This window comes from Anas platyrhynchos, chromosome 1 (assembly GCF_047663525.1).
Source record: "Anas platyrhynchos isolate ZD024472 breed Pekin duck chromosome 1, IASCAAS_PekinDuck_T2T, whole genome shotgun sequence".
In the NCBI taxonomy this organism is placed as follows: Eukaryota; Metazoa; Chordata; class Aves; order Anseriformes; family Anatidae; genus Anas; species Anas platyrhynchos.
In genome coordinates this window covers 207,339,962-207,357,741 of record NC_092587.1, presented here as the reverse complement: position 1 = coordinate 207,357,741, position 17,780 = coordinate 207,339,962, and the positions used below count along the sequence as shown (strand labels likewise).

The 17,780-nt window shown below is 64.0% G+C and overlaps 3 protein-coding genes across 6 annotated transcripts in view; all 3 read left to right on the top strand.

Annotated features, from left to right (window-relative positions):
* DCHS1 (dachsous cadherin-related 1) overlaps positions 1-5,717 on the top strand; it is an 80,646-nt gene extending 74,929 nt beyond the window's left edge. For all 4 annotated transcript variants that reach the window (XM_038179036.2, XM_038179037.2, XM_027465901.3 and 1 more), the window contains 2 exons: positions 250-388; positions 606-5,717. In XM_038179036.2, coding sequence (XP_038034964.1) covers positions 250-388; positions 606-3,220 — 2,754 coding nt within the window. In that variant the 3' untranslated portion in view covers positions 3,221-5,717. The remainder of the gene's footprint in view (positions 1-249; positions 389-605) is intronic.
* A 4,659-nt stretch (positions 5,718-10,376) lies between these two features.
* TPP1 (tripeptidyl peptidase 1) lies at positions 10,377-15,790 on the top strand. The gene is made up of 13 exons (XM_072033018.1): positions 10,377-10,442; positions 10,540-10,632; positions 10,707-10,846; positions 10,924-11,074; positions 11,580-11,701; positions 12,237-12,436; positions 12,653-12,851; positions 13,983-14,171; positions 14,310-14,382; positions 14,620-14,740; positions 14,854-15,012; positions 15,083-15,220; positions 15,586-15,790. The coding sequence occupies exons 1-13, from the start codon at positions 10,432-10,434 to the stop codon at positions 15,724-15,726; spliced, it is 1,737 nt and encodes a 578-aa protein (XP_071889119.1). The 5' UTR covers positions 10,377-10,431; the 3' UTR covers positions 15,727-15,790.
* A 120-nt stretch (positions 15,791-15,910) lies between these two features.
* Positions 15,911-17,726, top strand: TAF10 (TATA-box binding protein associated factor 10). Its single transcript, XM_038179111.2, has 5 exons — positions 15,911-16,176; positions 16,386-16,543; positions 16,619-16,683; positions 16,807-16,921; positions 17,565-17,726. The coding sequence occupies exons 1-5, from the start codon at positions 15,978-15,980 to the stop codon at positions 17,652-17,654; spliced, it is 627 nt and encodes a 208-aa protein (XP_038035039.1). The 5' UTR covers positions 15,911-15,977; the 3' UTR covers positions 17,655-17,726.
* Positions 17,727-17,780: the final 54 nt, after the last annotated feature.

Sequence of the window (17,780 nt, the reverse complement as noted above, 5' to 3'; positions counted from 1 at the left end):
TGAAGTTTCTCAGAAGTCACACTTACAATGCTAGGTGTCATGCATGTGGGACAGGTGACCTCAAGTGTGCCAACTGTGGCCCTGGTACAGAGGTGGGAAGGCCCTGGTCAGTGAGGAAGTGAGCTACTTTGGCCATGGCTGCCCTGGCCAGCCCAGACCTTCTCCCAGCTTTGCTGGCCAGATCCAGTCAAGCAGGAACAGATGCCCACAGAGGGACATGATTTTGACTGGGGCTTTCTTCTTTTCCAGGTGACGTTGCCAGAGCACACACCTGCAGGCAGCATCCTTCTCACTGTGAGTGCCACTGACCCAGACTCTGGCAGCAACGGGGATGTCACCTTCCACCTGGCTGTGCCCAGCCCTGACATCGCCATCGACCCCAGCAATGGTGTGTGGGGCTAACTGCTACATAGGGTTCATGCTGTAGATTGATCCAACAGTGCATGCAGAGGGAGGGGCCCCATGCTGGCCCCTCATTACGGCTGGGGTAGTCAGAGAGGCAGACATAGTGGTGGCAGCCATCAAGGCATACCACAGCATCCCAGAACACCATGCCCACCTCCCTGCTGGCTCCCCATGCTGACTCTGGCTTTGTGCCCTCACAGGGACCCTGTTCACCATTCGGCGGGTGGAATTTGATGCCAGTCAGCCTACCCTGGACCTGGTGGTGGAGGCCCGTGACCATGGTTCTCCCAGCCTTTCATCTTGGGCCACTGTGCAGCTGCAGGTGCTCGACGTGAATGACCACAGCCCCAGTTTCCAGGTGCCGTGCTACAATGCCAGTGTCCCTGAGGACTTGCGCCCGGGAACCACTGTGCTGACATTGGAGGCAGGTGATGCCGATCTCTCACGGGAGAACGCTGGCTTTGACTACACCATTGTCAGTGGCAATGGTGGCAATGCCTTCCAGGTGGAGAGCCGTGTGGCCTGGGCAGGAGGACACCTCCGCACACAGGGTGCCTTGGTGCTTGTGGAGCCCTTGGACTTTGAAGCCATCCCAGTCTACAACCTCACTGTGGCAGCCTCGGACCGGGGCCTGCCACAACGCAGTGCTACAGTGCCTGTGCTCATCACTGTGCAGGATGTCAACGACAACCCACCCGTGTTTGCCCGAGCTGAGTACCGCACAGCAGTGAGTGAGAATGTGCCCCCTGGCACAGAGCTGCTGCGGGTGATGGCCCATGACGCTGACTCGGGGCCCCACGGCCACGTTCACTATACCATCAGTTCAGGTGACCAGCATGGGCTCTTCCAGCTTCATGAGAGTACAGGGGCCCTGTGCCTGGCACAGCCTCTTGACCGTGAGGCCCAGTCACTGCATGCCCTCGTGGTGCAGGCTACAGATGAGCCAGGCGGCCACTTCGCACTGGTACCTGTAGCCATTGAGGTGAAGGATGTCAATGACAACAAACCGTACTTCCCAGTGGAGATGCTGAGTGCCAGCATGCGGGAGAACCTGCCTCCTGGCACATTGGTCACCACCCTGCGTGCCATCGATGCAGACACTGGCGTCTTTGGGGAGCTTCGGTATGCAGTGCTGGAGCAGCCAGTTGGGGAGCCTGGTGTGGCAGAGGGCCGGGATGCCTTTGCCATCAACAGCAGCTCTGGGGAGCTGCGCTCACGTCTTACCTTTGACTACGAACGAGCTAAAGCCTTCCAATTCCTAGTCAGGGCCACCGATGCTGGCAACGCTTCTGCCACGGTGACTGTGCGGGTACTGGTGACTGGGGAGGATGAATATGATCCCATCTTCCTGAGCCCTTCCTTCAGCTTTGAGGTCCCTGAGGGTGCCCGCAAAGGGCAGAGCATTGGGCGAGTGCTGGCAACAGACGAGGATGAGGGGGCTGATGGAGTTGTGCTGTACTCCCTCACAAAGCCATCACCGTACTTTGCCATCAACCAAACCACGGGCACCATCTACCTGCGCATGGACAGCCAGCCCCAGGCTGGGGCTGGGCGCGCCAAGAGGGAGCCACGTGAGATGAGTGTGGAGGTGCAGGCACGCAGCCCCCTGCCTGCCTCCCGCTCAGCTTCTGCACAGGTCACCATTGACATCACACACACGTCCTTCGGCCTGGCTCCGGACCTCAACCTGCTGCTGGTGGCTGTGGCTGCCTCCCTGGGGGTTGTGGTGGTGCTGGCTGCTGTGGCCATCGTGCTGGCACTGGTCCGCTCCCGTCACCGCCGGGGCCACGAGAAGCCAGAGGGGGACAGGCCACTGGCCCGCGTGCAGAGTGGCTCCCTGCAGAAGCTGGGCCGTGAGGAACCAGCACTTCCTGGGGGTGAGCACATTTACCATCAGGCCCTGCCAGGGTATGGGGGTGAGCCAGCAGGGCCCTACACACGAGGTGGCTCACTAGACCCCTCGCACTCCAGTGGCAGAGGTTCTGCTGAGGCTGCTGAAGATGATGAGATTCGGATGATCAACGAGTACCCGCGTGTGGCCAGCATCACGGCCTCTATGCAGGAGCATATCTCTGCCCGTGGCCCTGACTCTGGCATCCAGCAAGATGCCGACCAGCTCTCCGACATCTCCTGTGAGCCAGCCGCCCTGGAGAGCACCCAGTGGTTCAAGAGCAAGAAGGGCTCCGGGCTGCTGCTGCCGGGACCACCCCCGCAGCTGTACCGTGAGGATGGGGGAGGCAGCGCCTTCCTCGGTGTGCGCTGCGGCCTCAGTGTGTCCTCCCAGCCCCAGGACTATGCCTTCCCAGAGGATGGCAAGCCCTCTGTGGAGGGCTCGCTCACTGCCATCGTGGCCAGCGATGAGGAGCTCCGAGGCAGCTACAACTGGGATTACCTGCTGAACTGGTGCCCCCAGTTCCAGCCATTGGCCAGCGTCTTCACAGAGATCGCACGCCTTAAGGATGAGAGCTCCCTGCGCAAGCCCTTTCCAACCAAACCCAAGGCAGAGCCCAAGCCCCGCATTGATCCCCCACCCCTCATCACCTCAGTAGCCCACCCAGGTGCCAAGTCTGTGCCCCCCAAGCCACCAGCAGGCAGGACCTTCCCACACCCATCCTCCCTGCGCCGCTCACCCATCAGCCACGAGGGCTCCATCTCGTCCTCTGCCATGTCGCCCAGCTTCTCCCCCTCGCTGTCCCCACTGGCTGCCCGCTCCCCCGTGGTCTCGCCCTTTGGCATCTCACAGGGGCCCTCAGCCTCTGCCATCAGTGCCGAGCACTCACTGGAGCCCCCCGAGGAGGCCGAGCTCAGGATTTAGACCTGGGCCCGTGGACTCCGCCACCCCACCCTGCAGCCATGGGGCCAGGAGCAGGGCCAAGCCCAGGGCCACTCTGCATGGGTGCTGATCCTGCTCTCCCAGCACCTTGCCTGGCCTGGAGCCCCCATGAGCTGCAGGTTCCCATGTCTTTTGGGACTGCCGGCTCCTGTGACTCCCTGTGGTCTGGCAGATTCAGTGCTAGTTTTGATGCCCTATGGACTGCTGATCCTAGTACCAGCACCCCAGGGCATGGTTTCTTGTACTGCTCATGGTGTCTCAGATCGGCGCCTGGCACGCTGGTGCTTCGTGGTACTCTGTGCTCTGAGAGGGGCTGGGAGCAGATGGGTGCTCCCTGCCCTGCTGGGCCAGGGCATTGCAGACTGCAGACCCTGTTCTTGCCTGGCTGCTTGCCCAAGCCATGCAGCACTCTGGGTGCAGTAGGAAGCTGGCCCATCCCTGCTGGCCCCATCTCTGTGGGAGCTTGTGGGGCTGGGGAGGAATGCTCCCTGGACAGGGATGCACTGCTCGGACAGCACAGCCCCAGCTGCCTGCTGGTCTGCCCATGCTGCCTGTGGGAATGGGGATGGCTGAACTTGCTTGCTGATAATATGGGGAAACACATCCCAGGCCAAGCTGTAGGGGGAGAAGGCATCAACCACTGTCTGCTTGCCTATCCATGGCTGATGGGGGGGAAAAGGGGATCCTTTCAGGTCCCTCAAGCCCTTCCACCTGCCCCCACTGCATTTGCCTCTTGTAAGGGCTCTCCCTCCCAGAATTGCTGGAGAACACTGCTCCTCAGGGGCTGGCTGGGAGACTGGGTGCCCTACACAGCACAGAGAGGCTGCTCCCAGGCCCAACTGCCTCTCTGAGCTGTGGGCTGGCTGGAGCATCAGGCACAGACACTGGGCAGGCTGTGGCAGGGCCGGCAAGAGCATCAGCTGGCCCCAGGATGCCAAGCCCCCCAGGAAAGGCACCAATGTGGCCGCTCAGGGACTCAAGTCAGTGACCACCTCTCGCTCTGTCTGCCCCAGGCCTGGTGGGCAGCATGCAGCTGCAAGGAAGCAGGGGTGGGGGGTACCCTGAAAAAACACATGGCCTGAGGCTGGCTTGGTGGCAAACAGCACGTTGTCTTGCAGCCACAGTATGGGATATGGGGTGGCAGGCCTCCCCCAGGGCCCTGCAGTGCAACCTGCTCACCAGGACAGGCTGGGCCACCAGGAACACCTCCAGAATGTGGGTGGTTGCCAGAATCCCCAGCCCTCTGTGCAGGGGCTGCTCTGCACCAATCCTTCATGTTGTGTTGTGATCATGGGGGAGAGCCACATTTCCTTGGGGCTGGTCCCCATCCGCACACCAGCACTGCTTGCAGCTGGCATCAGCTCATGCCAGGGCCAGCCCCTGCCCCAGTGCTCACCCACAGCCCACAGGGCATTGCATGGCCCCGCACCTTGGGAGTGCAGTCCTTGTGCCGGCCACTATGGCCCTGGGTGCTCAGGATCACTGTGACCTACACACACGTGGTACAGGATGCAGGGTGAGGCTTGGGAGCAGGACATTCGGGGCACCATGGCAGCCCCAGCTACACAGTCAGCCTGGGAGGACACCCAGACGTCTGAGAAGGGGGTCTGGGGCTGTTCATTGTGTTTGGGAATTCCCTTCCTATCACACTTCTCCTACACCCGCTCTGTAGCCTCAGTCCAAAGCCTGTCAGCACCATAGCTGCATCCCCACCTGTCATCCCAGCCCCAAATGTTTTATCACAGCAGCCACAAACAACCATTTTTGCCCACTGCCCCTTTCCCACTCAGAACCTCCTGTGACTGCAGCCACATGTCCGCCAGTGTCTCAGCTCCAACCTCCCCCACATGCCATGGGTCCCAGCCCATGCAATGGGTGCCCCACACCCGGCACTGTGCTGCCCATGCAAGTGCGTGCTCAGTGCTGGCAGCCCCAGGAGCTGCCCTGGACAACAACAGGGCTGGGATCTGCAGCAGCAGTGGTGGCACCAGGGCCATGCCTTGGGCCCATGAGGGAGACAGGATGGCTCTGGGAGAGGAGGACAGTTCTTGCCTCACGTGGCACGTGGAAAGCCTAAAGAGGCACCCCCAAGGAGCCACGTGTGCTGTGAGCCTTGCATGGGGCTAGGATGGCCAAGCAGCCCTGCTCCCCTCTGCACGTTCAGGATGTGGGGTGTAGACGGGTCACCCCCTGCACGCCATGTTAGAGGGTCAGACACACGGCCCCTCTTTTGTCTGGGGGGATACAGCCACGTGCTGCTGAGCCCAGCCAGGAGCCAAGCCTCCAGTTATTTATTTTTACACATTGTACTACGATTCCTGTTTTCTACTTTGTTTGTACCTTTTGTATCGTGTCTCGCTGAGCTGCATGTATTGGGCGCTGCTCGTCGGCCTGCACACTGGGCCGCTCCAGCACAGCCTGGACCCAAGTGCCAACTTCTCAAAGAAATGCCTTAATAAACCACACTTGTTTGTACAGAGCTAGACATTGTCGCTGCTGCTCTGGGCTTGTGCTGTGCTGGCACTTACGGCCTTGTGGTTGCTGGCATGGCCAGTGGGTGGAGGACAGACCTGTGGCACTCAGGGGCTCAGCACACAGCTCAGCTGCTGTCAACATGCTGGGGGTTGGGGGCAGACAGGGGGACCTGCACCCTGCACTTGGCCCTGGGCAGCAGCTTGGGTGGCAGAGCTGGGGCTACCTGGGGCATGGGGGCTGCACAAAGGCCACTCTGTGCCCTTGGGGCAGACAGCACAAGGAGCCCTGCTGCCCAGCCACAGCTGCCTGCCTCCTAGCCTCTGCAATTTGTCAAGCCAGCACAGGAGGTGCAGCAATTTTAGGCTTTAGTGCAGCAGAGGACATTGAGAGCCTGATCACAAACTGTGGGCCTGGCCCAGGTGCCTAGCTCCTCCAGCGGTGTGTGCGGTGCCTGCACCTGTCACTGCATTGCCACACAAACAGCCCCAGCTTGGCTGCTGCCCAGGCCAAGCCACCAGCACCCATATGCATCACTGCATCTTGCACGTTCCTTCCCTTAGCAGCTGCCAAGCCCAGCAGGTGAGGCTGCACCACACCATGCATCCAGGTTGAACCAGTGGTGAGGCTGAGCACGCCTCCCCTACAGCCACACAGCCCAGTGCCGGTGTGCAAGTGGACACACGCAGAGGGGCACACAGGACCATGCAGACACACTCACTCATGCTGACAGCACTGCAGCTTCATCCTGCTCCCCTTTCTGGCTGACAAAGTCTGTCATCGGGAATGCACATACACGAGGTGAGTCCCTCTGGCAGCCAGGCTCAGACACCCAGTCTGCCCAGCAGCTGCCCCCAGTTGCTAGCACCCCAACATACGAGCCCCTGAGGCACAGCTCCACTCCTGCTTTTGGTATTGCCCCCAGCTCAGGGGCTCTCATTTGGATCTGCTCATCTGCAGACACACACAGACACCCTGACACAGACACACACACACACCCCGAGGGGCACAGCTGAGCCCAGACTCTGCACTCTCTCTGGCAGTAGGCTGGGAACCCCCTGGTCCTTCTGACAGCCTCCCTGCTGTGGGCTTGCCCCTAGGTACACACACCGCGGCTCCCAGGCCACTCCAGCTGCTCACTGCCCAGTCTGTTTTGACACCCGTTAGCAAGGACAGGGGCTGACACCCCTGCATCTCCCACTCAGCTGCTGGCACCACAGGCCCTGGGACCTGTGATCTGACTGCAGCTACTGACACTTGGACTCCATGGACACACATGCACACAGAATTGGGTCCCCAGGAAAAATACTTTGCTGTGGAGTTTAAGAAGATGGGACAGGCTGTGCAGTCACCTGACGCAGCGCATGGCCAGACACGTGCTGACTAATCCATTTACGTGCAACCATCAACTTTTATATCCTTTTCCCTCTTTTTCCACTTTTGTTCTTCCAAGCTGCCTCAATCCCTCTCTTTCCTCACCTCTGCTACACATCCCATAAGTCTTGTGCAACCCTAAAATGCTCTGCATTCTGCCTCTCACAACATGCTCCGTGTACCAGGCAGTGTCCCCAAAACCTGTAGCTGCTCAGGGCAGCTACTCCTGCTCCTGTTTTGATGGGCGCTGCCCTCAGCCCTGGGGTGACTGCTGCTGTGACAGCCTTGGGTGGAGCTGGGCACAGGGATCCCCTTCTCTGACTGGGTTATTGGGGTTCCCCTGCCTGCCACTGCTTCTCGGTGCTGCTTTGTCACATAACCTAGCACCTCCATCTCCCTGACTGGTATAACTGCCGTGCTGGATATGCTCACTGCTCTGTGGCTGTGACCAAGGGGGTCCCTGTGAGCAGGGAGTGCCGTGATGTTACCGCTCTCTAGCATTTTCCAACCGCAGGTATCCCTGACAGTCTGGAGACGAGGGCACCCTTGATTCCAGCCACAGGAAGAGCACCCACGGTGCACCAGGATGGGTGTGCCCAGGACACCCTAGCAGCTTTGCTGGCTACTCCAGCGCTCCCATCCCCTGCTTGCTGCAGACCAGCTAGTCAGACTAACAGCTTGTCAGAGTAATTAGCTCTGTCAGAGCACCCTAATCTTTGCAGGCCAGACAGATCCAGGAAATAATCTCCTGCAAATCTCATCCCACTTACAGCCCTACCCAAAGCTGTAAGCAGCTGGACAGCTGGGTGGGCTGCTGCACTCTGGCAGCGCCTCCCAGTGCCCCAGGCCCTTAGCCAACATGCGTGCGTCAAGGCTGCGCAGCAGCGAGTCCCTTCTCTGTGGCTGCAGCTGCTGGTCAGGTCCATGCAGACTGAGACAGCCAGGAGCCAGTCCAGGGTGCTGGGCCACCCCTGGATGAGGGGCAGGGTGGGACAGGACGGGGGCCAGCACATGCTGTGGCTGTGTGCCTGTGTGTGGGACGAGGAAGTGGCTGGGGCTGCATAGCTGGGAGCCACTGGGCATGGTCTGGGCACAGGGACCACGCTCTGCCTGCAGCCACCCACCCCGCTGCTGCCCACACCTCCCTGCACACCTTGAGCACTCGCAGGGTGCTGGTAAGGGATGGTAAGCAGAGCTACCTCCAGCTGGGAGACCCTTACACGTGAAGACAGGCAACTCCCAGCCCTGGCAGACAGCTGCCCCTGCGTGGTTCAGGAGCCTTCCTGTGGCACAGTGGAAAGTTCATCCTAACAGGGCTGCGGGACAGGGCTCAGCTGAGACGTTCCCCCTGAGCCCTCCCTGCTGCGCTGGGCCCTGTGTCCACTGTCAGCTGCACCCACCATGCCCAGTTCCTTCCTGTGTTTCCTGGACGCTGTCTCCCACAGCTCCCCCGTTCGTCCCCCCAGCCCCGCAGGGCGCAACTGCACAGCTTCGGGCGGGCAACCAGCTCCAGCTGCTGCAAACCACACAGCGCCGCATGCATGGAAACTCTGAGTGGCCCACATATGCTTCCAATTGCAGGGACCAGAAGTGCCCTAGGGCTCTGCACACACACTCACGCTATGGGCAACACCCAAGCAGGAGTGCTGGAGTCCCGCAGGAAATGGGGACGGAGCTGGGGATTCCTGGAGGACATGAGACTGGCCTCACGGTGGCAGGGGAAGCACCCTGAAGGCCTGACAGGCAGCTTGGGTGGGCCTGAGGAACACGGGCTGAGGTCCCAGATTCAAAGAGATGCCAAGTGCTGCTCTGCGAACAGAAAATATGCTGCTCAAGCCCCACTGGATCTCCTGGCTACCTTACTTCACCCAAAGGGAGTGGGGCCAAAGTCAGCAGCAGGCACTGCCTGCCTGAGCGTGTGGCATCTTCACCTCCCTGCTGCACAGATGGTGCAGGTGAAAAAGCACTGCCCGCACAGCAGGTCTGAAGGCAGGAAGGAGAACAGAACTGCTACAGCTCATGACACTACCGCGGCAGAACACCTCTGGCCTCTGCCCAGTAGCTGCTGCTCTGGACAGTCACAGTGCGGCTCTGGTGTGGGAGAGATGGCAGCCTGGGCCAGGCAGGTGGTTTTCCCATTGTCCCTCTTTCTGGCTTGGACTCTGCTCTGCAGAAACAGGAAAGCAACTGGGAACCGCTGGAGCCATGGCACGCAGCATGTCTGTACATGTGGCCAGCACGGGGACAAGGACTTGGAAAGCTGGCCTGGTCAGATGGGGTCACAGCACCCCCTTCCTCACCGGCCGTCTCTGAGACAGCCCCTCCTGGGCTGCTTTAGGGCTCACAAACAGGGTAACAAACTCCACGGCACCATTTCCAGAGCTCTCTTTAGCACTGGCAACAATTGCTTGAACTTTCCACAACCCCGAGACCACAAGTATCATGATACCACTTTTGTGATACTAATTAGGAGGGCTCCTAGTGTGGGAACAAGCATCCAGAGGAACAAGCGCAGGAAGCCGAGAGCTGCTGCTCAGCAGCGCCGGGAGCCAAGCGGCTGCCGGTGCCGGTGCCAGCTGGACGGGACAGCGGCCGTACCGCCCGCTCCGCGCAGCCCCCGCCCGCAGCCCTGCAGGGACACGGCCCCCCCGCCCCGACGCCCCCGCCCTCCCCGCACCCGCGGCTGTGCCGGGCCCCCGCACGCAGCCGGGCGGCAGCGGTGCGAACGCCGCCGGGGCCGGGCGGCCGCAGCCCGCGACGCGGAGGGGACGCAGCCGCCTCCTGCCGCTGCCCCCGCAGGGGTTCCGGCGGCTGCCCCGGCCCCGGCCCCGGCCCCGGCCGCACCTTCCCGGCCCGCTCCTGCCCCGCGCCCCGAGGCCGCCCCCCGCCTCCAGCCCCGTCCCTGCAGCGGGGCTCCGGCACTCCCGGGGGGCCCCGACCCCCCCTGCTCGCTCGCTCGCTCCCCGGGGCAGCCTCCCCCCGCCAGCGGCCCGGCCCCGGGGGCTGGGCAGGGCCCGTCCCGTTCCGGCCGCGCCCCGCGCCCCCCCCGGAGCCCCCCGCCCCGCACGGAGCCCGCAGCCGGGACCCGCCCGCCCCGCACGGGCCGGGCCCGAGGCAGCCGCCGCCGCCGCCCGCGCCCAGGGACCGGCGTGCCCCGAGCCGCCTCCGCGGCGGCCCCGCGGGACCCTGAGGGCGGCCCGCGACGAGGGGCAGGGCCCCGGGACCGGCACCGGCACCGGGACCGCGCCCAGAGCCCGCCCCCGGCCCCGCCCCGCCGGCGGCGGCCTCCCCACGTGAGCGGCCGTCACGCGCCCCGCGCCGCACACGTGACCGGGCGCAGCGGCGGGATGGCGCGGCGGTAACGGGGGCGCGGGGCCGGGGGCGGGGGGGCGGCCCCGGGGCTCCCCGTCTCGGCGGGGCTCCGCGGCCGCCCGGCACTGACGGCCCCGCCGCAGGTGCGGGGCGCTCCCCGCCGTGCTGTGCCTGTGCGCGGCCGCCTGGAGCTGCTGCGCCGCGGGGGTGGCCCCGGAGCGGGACCAGCCGTGCCGGTAGGTGGGGGCCGCCCGGGGCGCGGGGCCCGGGGCCCGGGGCCCGGTGCCCGGCGCTCACGGCCCGCCCGCAGCCCGCCCCCCGGCTGGGTCCCCGCCGGCCGCGTGAGCCCCGAGCACGACGTGCAGCTGACGCTGGCGCTCCGGCAGCAGGGCACGGCGCGCCTCGCCCGCCTCGTCCGCGCCGTGTCGGACCCGCGCTCGCCGCGATACGGTACCGGCCCCGCGCCCGAGGCCCGCCGTCCGCCCGGCCCCCGGGCAGGGTGCCCTGAGCCCGCCGTGTGCCCGCAGGCCGGTTCCTGTCCCTGGAGCAGCTGCGGGACCTTGTCCAGCCGTCGCCCGCCACGCTGATGACGGTGCTGAAGTGGCTGCGGGGGCACGGCGTGGAGAGCTGCAGCAGCGTCGCCACCCTCGATTTCCTGCAGTGCCACATGCCCGCGAGGTGAGCCCCGGGCAGCGCCGGGCCCTGCTGCGGTGGCTGTGCCTTGCCTGCGAAGACGAGAAAAGCCAGACCCTGCCCTGCAGGCTGGGACGTCCCCTGGCCCCCGTGGTGCAGGCAAGCAGCGGGAGGCTGAGCCCCACTTCTGCGGGGGCTGTGGGCGCTCTGTGGCCAAGAGCTGGCTGCCACCGTGCAGCCCTAGTGCTGGGGGAGCTGCAGCCCGATGCCTTGGAACACTGGGGGCCAGGTGTGCACATGTGATAGGTGCTCTGGCCAGCCCACGCCTCCTCTTGCCCGCTTTTGGGGTCACAGTACACACACAGTGGGTGAGGTGCAGAGTGCTCTTTGCTTTATAAGGTCGGCTGTGCCGATGGGAAGGGGTGCTCGTCCCTGTCTCCTCCCGGCAGCAAGCGGGGTGCAAAGGGGAAGCAGGGAATGGGCACGGGTGGCCAGGCTGGCAGCGGTTGTGGTGTGAGCCCCTGTGTGGGGGGCTGTCCCTGTGTTGCAGCACGGCTGAGCGCCTCTTGCCTGGGGCTGAATTCCACCGGTACCTGAAGGACCAGCGCAGCGTTGTGCGCTCCCCGCTGCCTTACACCATCCCCAAGGATCTGGCTGAGCACGTTGACTTCGGTACAGTATGCGTGGGGGTTCAGGCGGCCCAGAGCTTGTGCTGCCTCAGGTACAGGTGCAAGGTTGAACATTGCCCAGCCAGGAGGGGCCACCTCAGAGGATGGTGTGGCCAGCCCTCTGCCCATGGTCTCAGCTGCCCTGGACCCTCCTGAGGAGATCTGTGCCCAGGGTCTGGGCAGGCAGCGTCCAAAGTCTGTGTTTTTTTAATAGTGCTCTCGGCCCCGGGTGCTCAGTGCTGTGCGTGTGGGTGTCTGTGGGTGTGCAGCCGCCTCTGGGGTGGGAACGCTCCTCACATGAGGAAACCGCAGTCATTGCACAACGAGAGCGGGGGTGTCAAGTGGTGACAGTGGCTCAGCAGTGGGGTAATGGAGCTGAGCAGCCTTGGAGCACCTCTGGGGACTGGGGAGGCACCCAAAGGTGCGGTCTCTGGTCAGGTGCGCCCCTGCGGGCAGGGAGGGGGAGCGGGGGGCTATTGCTGAGTCCTGCCAGAGCACCAGGCCCTGGCACCTGCTGCTTCTCCTTACGTGCACATCAGTGGGTGGCCTGCATCGGTTCCCTGCGGAGAGGAACGTGGTCAGCAGAGCCTGGGCCAAGGAGCAAGCAGAGCCAGGACAGCCCCATGGACAGAGAGCGGCTTTCCACCTGGGGGTGACGCCGTCCGTCATTCGGAAGAGATACAACATGACGGGAGGAGACGTTGGGCTGCTGCCAAACAACAGCCAGGCCTGCGCCCAGGTAACTGCTCCCAAAGCTGATGGGGGCAGAGGCCTGCAGGCCTGGGAGTGCGGCACCTTGGGGCTCCTCCAGCACTTGGCTGGTCTGGCCTTCCAGGACGCTGCAGGGAGGCTTCCGCAGCTGTGGGAGCACTGTGGGGCTGGCGTTTCACACGCACGCTGAGCCAACTTTCCAAGTTGGGAAAGAAATCTTAGTGTCCCTCCTTGTCCCCCCCAGTTCTTGGAACAGTACTTCCACCAGGCTGACCTGGCTGAGTTCATGCAGCTCTTTGGCAGCAGCTTTGCCCACCACTCCAAGGTCGACCAAGTTGTTGGGCACCAGGGCTGGGGCAAGGCTGGGCTGGAGGCCAGCCTGGACGTGGAATACATCATGAGCACGGGTGCCAACATTTCCACGTGGGTCTTCAGCAATGCAGGTACTGATCCCGTGCCAGAGTTGGTCTGCTCTGCCCTGTGAACACTTCCGTGCATCCCGCTTGCTGTGGCACTGACACATCAGGCTGCTCTTTAGGGAAGTGCTTGCTTTGTGCCAGGCACGTAATGGGCTGCATTCAATCCGTCTGGTACCCGTCACAGGGGCACACTGGGTGCAGTACAGTGCTTTCACAGCTGCTGTGGGCATGTAGCATGTGGGCTTCCAGAGCTGGAGCTGGTTTCAGGGCTGTCTGGATTCATCTTGATTTCTATAGCTGCTTTTGGACACATGAACTTACAGCATCCACAGCATCCTGCAACAAGGACTTCCATGCCCTGTGTAAAGCAGTCATCTCACTATGCTGCCTTCCCACAGAGAGAGAGAGGATCTCTTGCCAGTCAATCTGCCAGTAGAGTGGATAAAGGAGAGTGAGGCAGTTTGAGGAATATAGGTTGCAAACCAGCCTCCGCAAAAATAGCTGCTATACTGCGGGATAAAGTGTGATCTGTCCAGATCAGAAGCTGCCTGGCTGGAGACAGAGCACACTTAGGACTGCTGGCTCTGTCATCCTGGTGGTGAAGTCTACCAATGAAAGCTGCTTGGCTTTGGCTTCCACGTGTGCGGTGCCTGTGGTGTGGGAAGCGGGCAGAGAGACCCCTCTGGGCCGCTGTGAGGCAGCAGTTGCCGAGGCCTCGCACTCCTTGCTGCATGGAGAGAAGCAGGAAGGGACCTGGGCAGGGGGAGGCGAACTGGCATCCTGCTGCTCTGGGGTATGTGGTTAAGGGTAGAGGGCCCAGAGCTTGGCTGAGCCTTGGGCTTTGTCACTGCCTGGAGCTGAGGGTGGCTACAGCCCTGCGGAAGGTGTTCAGAGGAGTGAGTGAATGCAGGCATCATGCCGTGGGTGCCACGCTTTGACCAGAGCCATGGGCAGAGCTAGCCATCCCTGCTGTCAGCCGTGCTGCCATCGCCTCTGCTACCAGCAGGAGCTCACAAGAGTGTTCAGATGCTCCGTGCTGCATGTCTGTGCTCTGCAGGCAGGGATAGGAGCCGGCAGGACCTCCAGCTCCTGCTGGTGCTGCTGAGACAGGGTAGCTCCTGCCACTGCACTGGACCAGCCCCTTTGTCTCTGCAGGGCGGCATGAAAGCCAGGAGCCCTTCCTGGCCTGGCTGCTGCTGCTCAGCAACATGTCATCGCTGCCGTGGGTGCACTCCGTCAGCTATGGGGATGATGAGGACAGCCTGTCGTCGGCCTACCTGCAGCGTGTGAACGTGGAGTTCATGAAGGCGGCTGCCCGTGGCCTGACTGTGCTGTTTGCCTCGGGTGCGTGGTGCTGTTGGGGTGACGTGGCTGTGTGTGGGGTGGGAGCACGGGCTGCTGCCAGGACCCTGCTGGGAGGCAGCTTTCCCCCTGCCCAGGGGGCAGCTTGTGGGCCACCACCTCACCCGTTTCTGCTGGCAGGTGATGATGGTGCTGGTTGCAGGAGAGTGCCAGGGGGGAACCACACTTTCCGGCCCAGCTTCCCAGCCTCGAGGTAACCACGGGGTAGTCTGTGAGGGTCTGCACAGACCTGGCTGGTGCCAGGAGCTGCTGTCTGCTCTTCCACCTTGGCCTGCAGCTGGGCTGCTGCAAATGCTGTTCGTGAGCGCTGTGGGGGCTCAGGACAGCCGCATGGTGGGATGGGGTGGAAGGTGGCAGGCCCTGAGGTGGGGGCTGAGCAGCTCCTGGAGGGGCTGCTGTGTGCTTGCCCCCAAAGCCTGCCTGTCCGCAGCCCCTACGTGACCACCGTGGGTGGGACGTCCTTCAAGAACCCCTTCCTGGTGACCGCGGAGGTGACAGACTACATCAGCGGCGGGGGCTTCAGCAACGTCTTCCCCATGCCCGATTACCAGGTGGGGGGTCGCAGTTGCGTGGGGCTGGGTGGGGGCAGCGTGGGCAGCCGGGGCTGGGGGCGGGGGGCCGGGGTCGGGTCGTGCCGGAGCCCTTCCCTCTGCTGTGCCCCCAGGTCGCGGCGGTGAGGAGCTTCCTGCGCTCGGCTGCCAAGCTGCCCCCCAGCTCCTACTACAACAGCAGCGGCCGCGCCTACCCCGACCTGGCCGCGCTCTCGGACAACTACTGGGTGGTGACGAACCGCGTGCCGCTGCCCTGGGTGTCGGGCACCTCGGTACGGGGCGGGCGGGGCCCCGCGCGCGGTGCCGGCGGCCCGGGGCTGAGCCGGGCGCTGCCTCCCGCAGGCGTCCACGCCGGTGGTGGCGGGCATGCTGGCGCTCGTCAACGACCGGCGGCTGCAGCGCGGCCAAGCGCCCCTCGGCTTCGTCAACCCCGCGCTCTACCAGCTGCGGGAGCGCGGCCATGGGGAGGCCCTCTACGATGTGAGCGGGGCGGGGGGGAAAGGGGGGGGAAAGGGGGGGAAAGGGAAGAAAAGGGGGGAAAGAGGGGAAGGGGGTTGAGGGGGGATGGGGGGGGCACGGGTGGGCTGGGGGGAATGGGGGGGGTTGGGGGCGGATGGGAGGGGGATGGGGGAGAGTTGGGGGGATGGGGGGAGGTTGGGGGGGACACGGGGGTGTTGGGGGGTGTACGGGGGGGCGCTGAGGGGGTGCCGTGAGGCACGGGGCAGGGCGGCGCTGGGGCCGTGCCCGAGGGTGGGGAGGGGGGGGCTCTGGGGGGGGGGGCAGTGGTGCTGGGGCCGGGCTGTCCCCGTGGGGCGGTCGCGGTGCCCGCCCTGACCCCCCCGCAGGTGACGCAGGGCTGCCACCTCTCCTGCCTGGACGGCGCGGTGCAGGGACAGGGCTTCTGCGCCGGCCCCGCCTGGGACCCGGTCACCGGCTGGGGCACCCCCAACTTCCCGCGGCTGCTGCGCGCCCTGCTCGAGGCCTGAGGGGGGCGGCGCGGGGCGGGGCGGCTCCAGTAAAGGCCCCGCGGCACCGGCCCGGCCCCTCCGAGCGCGTCTGCCTGCCTGTCTGTCTGCGCCGCCAGGGGGCGCGGGGCCAATGGGGAGCGGCGGGGGCGGGGCGGCGGGGCCAATGGGGAGAGCGGGCGGCGGGGCCAATGGGGCGGCGGGGCCAATGGGGCGGCGCGGCGCGCGCAGGCGCGGGGCTGAAGGCGGCCGGCGTCGCTCGGCGGCGGGCGATGAGCGGCAGCGCCGAGGCCGACCCCGCGCCCGCGGCCCCGGCCGCCCCGGCGCCGCCCGCCCCCGCGCCCGCCCCCGCCGCCGACAACAAGCCCAGCCCGGCCGCGGGCGGCAGCGGCGTCCCGGGGGCGCCCCCGGGCGCGGTGGGCGGCGCGGCGCGGGGAGCTGAGGGCGGCGCGGCCGCCGGGAGGGGACCGGGTGAGCGCGGGGGGGGAGGGGGTGGAGCGGCCGGGACCAAGGGGCCAAGGGGGAGCGGGGCTGGGGCTCGGGGCGGGGGCGGGCGGGGATGCGGGGCTGGGCCGGGGCTGCCGGACGGCTCCCCCCCGGTTCCGGTGAGCGCGGCCTCGTCCGCAGCCGCGGGGCAGCCCCAGGTGGGGGCGGCGGTCGCTGAGTGCCTCTGCCCGCAGCGCCCGTGTCGGCGGCCGTGGCCGCGGCCCCGTCCGAGGGGGCGATGTCCAACGGCGTGTACGTGCCGCCCAGCGCCGCCAACGGGGACGTGAAGCCGGTGGTGTCCACCACGCCGCTCGTGGACTTCCTGATGCAGCTGGAGGACTACACGCCCACGGTACGCGGGAGGCCGGCGGGGCGGGGGTGGGGGCGGGCAGCGGGCAGCCGGGCTGCTGACCTCTCTCCCGCGCAGATCCCAGACGCTGTCACCGGCTATTACCTCAACAGAGCGGGCTTCGAGGCCTCCGACCCGCGCATGTGAGTGGCGGGGGTGCGGTGGTGCAGCTCTGGGACCCGGGGGGCCCTGCAGGAATCCCCTCGTCCCCATGGTGCGTGGTGCTCCCCGTCTGACGTTGTCACTTCTCCTTTCCTGCGTGGTAGCATCCGTTTGATCTCCCTGGCCGCACAGAAGTTTATTTCTGACATTGCCAACGATGCGCTGCAGCACTGCAAGATGAAGGGCACAGCCTCAGGCAGCTCCCGCAATAAGAGCAAGGTGAGAGAAGGTGGGAACGGTTGTACGGGTGAGGGAGAGCATCCTGTCCTGGGGCTGCAGGATCTAAACGTTCTTCCATCAAATGTGGCTGTTGTAAACATCTTTGACTCCTGCCCCCAAAAGGTCAATGTGTACTGATGAGTAAGGGCTCTGCTGTTGGGAAGGGACTCTGCTGAGAAGAGGAGGCGGGCAGTGGAATGCCCAGGGCATGCCCTGAAGGCCCTGCAGAAACGTGCAGGTAGCTGTGCGTGGTCAGGCTGAGGGCCACCTAGCACTGCCACCCCCTCTGACAGGGACCAGACTGGTGCGTAGGGAGAAAGTGTGGAGAAATAGTTTCTGGGAATTCTCACATTCACTATCTATTTGTGGTTCAGGGGCTTCATGACAGCCGTGTAATTCATCTTCATAGCATTGGGTAGTGCTCAGCATGTTTCTCTGCAACTGGGCGCAAAGCACATGAAACCTACAGTAGTTAAATGCTGGTCAATGCCCCAGCCACTGTTCTGTAGCTGCTTCTGGGAACTGTGCAGGTACAGGTTGCCACAGCTTATAGGAGAAAAATCGTAAACCAACAAGAGTCTGAGGAATGCCTGGCAGCAGAAGTTGTCCTTGCTGTGACTGACGTTACTCATTGTCCCTTCAGGATAAGAAGTACACGCTGACCATGGAGGACCTGACACCAGCACTCGCGGAATACGGCATCAATGTGAAAAAGCCACATTACTTCACATAAAGACTGAGGAATTGGCTCTGGGAACTTTTTTTAGGGTTGCTTCTGTGCCATTAAACAGCTCGGTAGTCTTTTTTTTTTTTTTTTTTTTTTTTTTTTTTTTAAGACACCTTGTTTCATGCCCATATG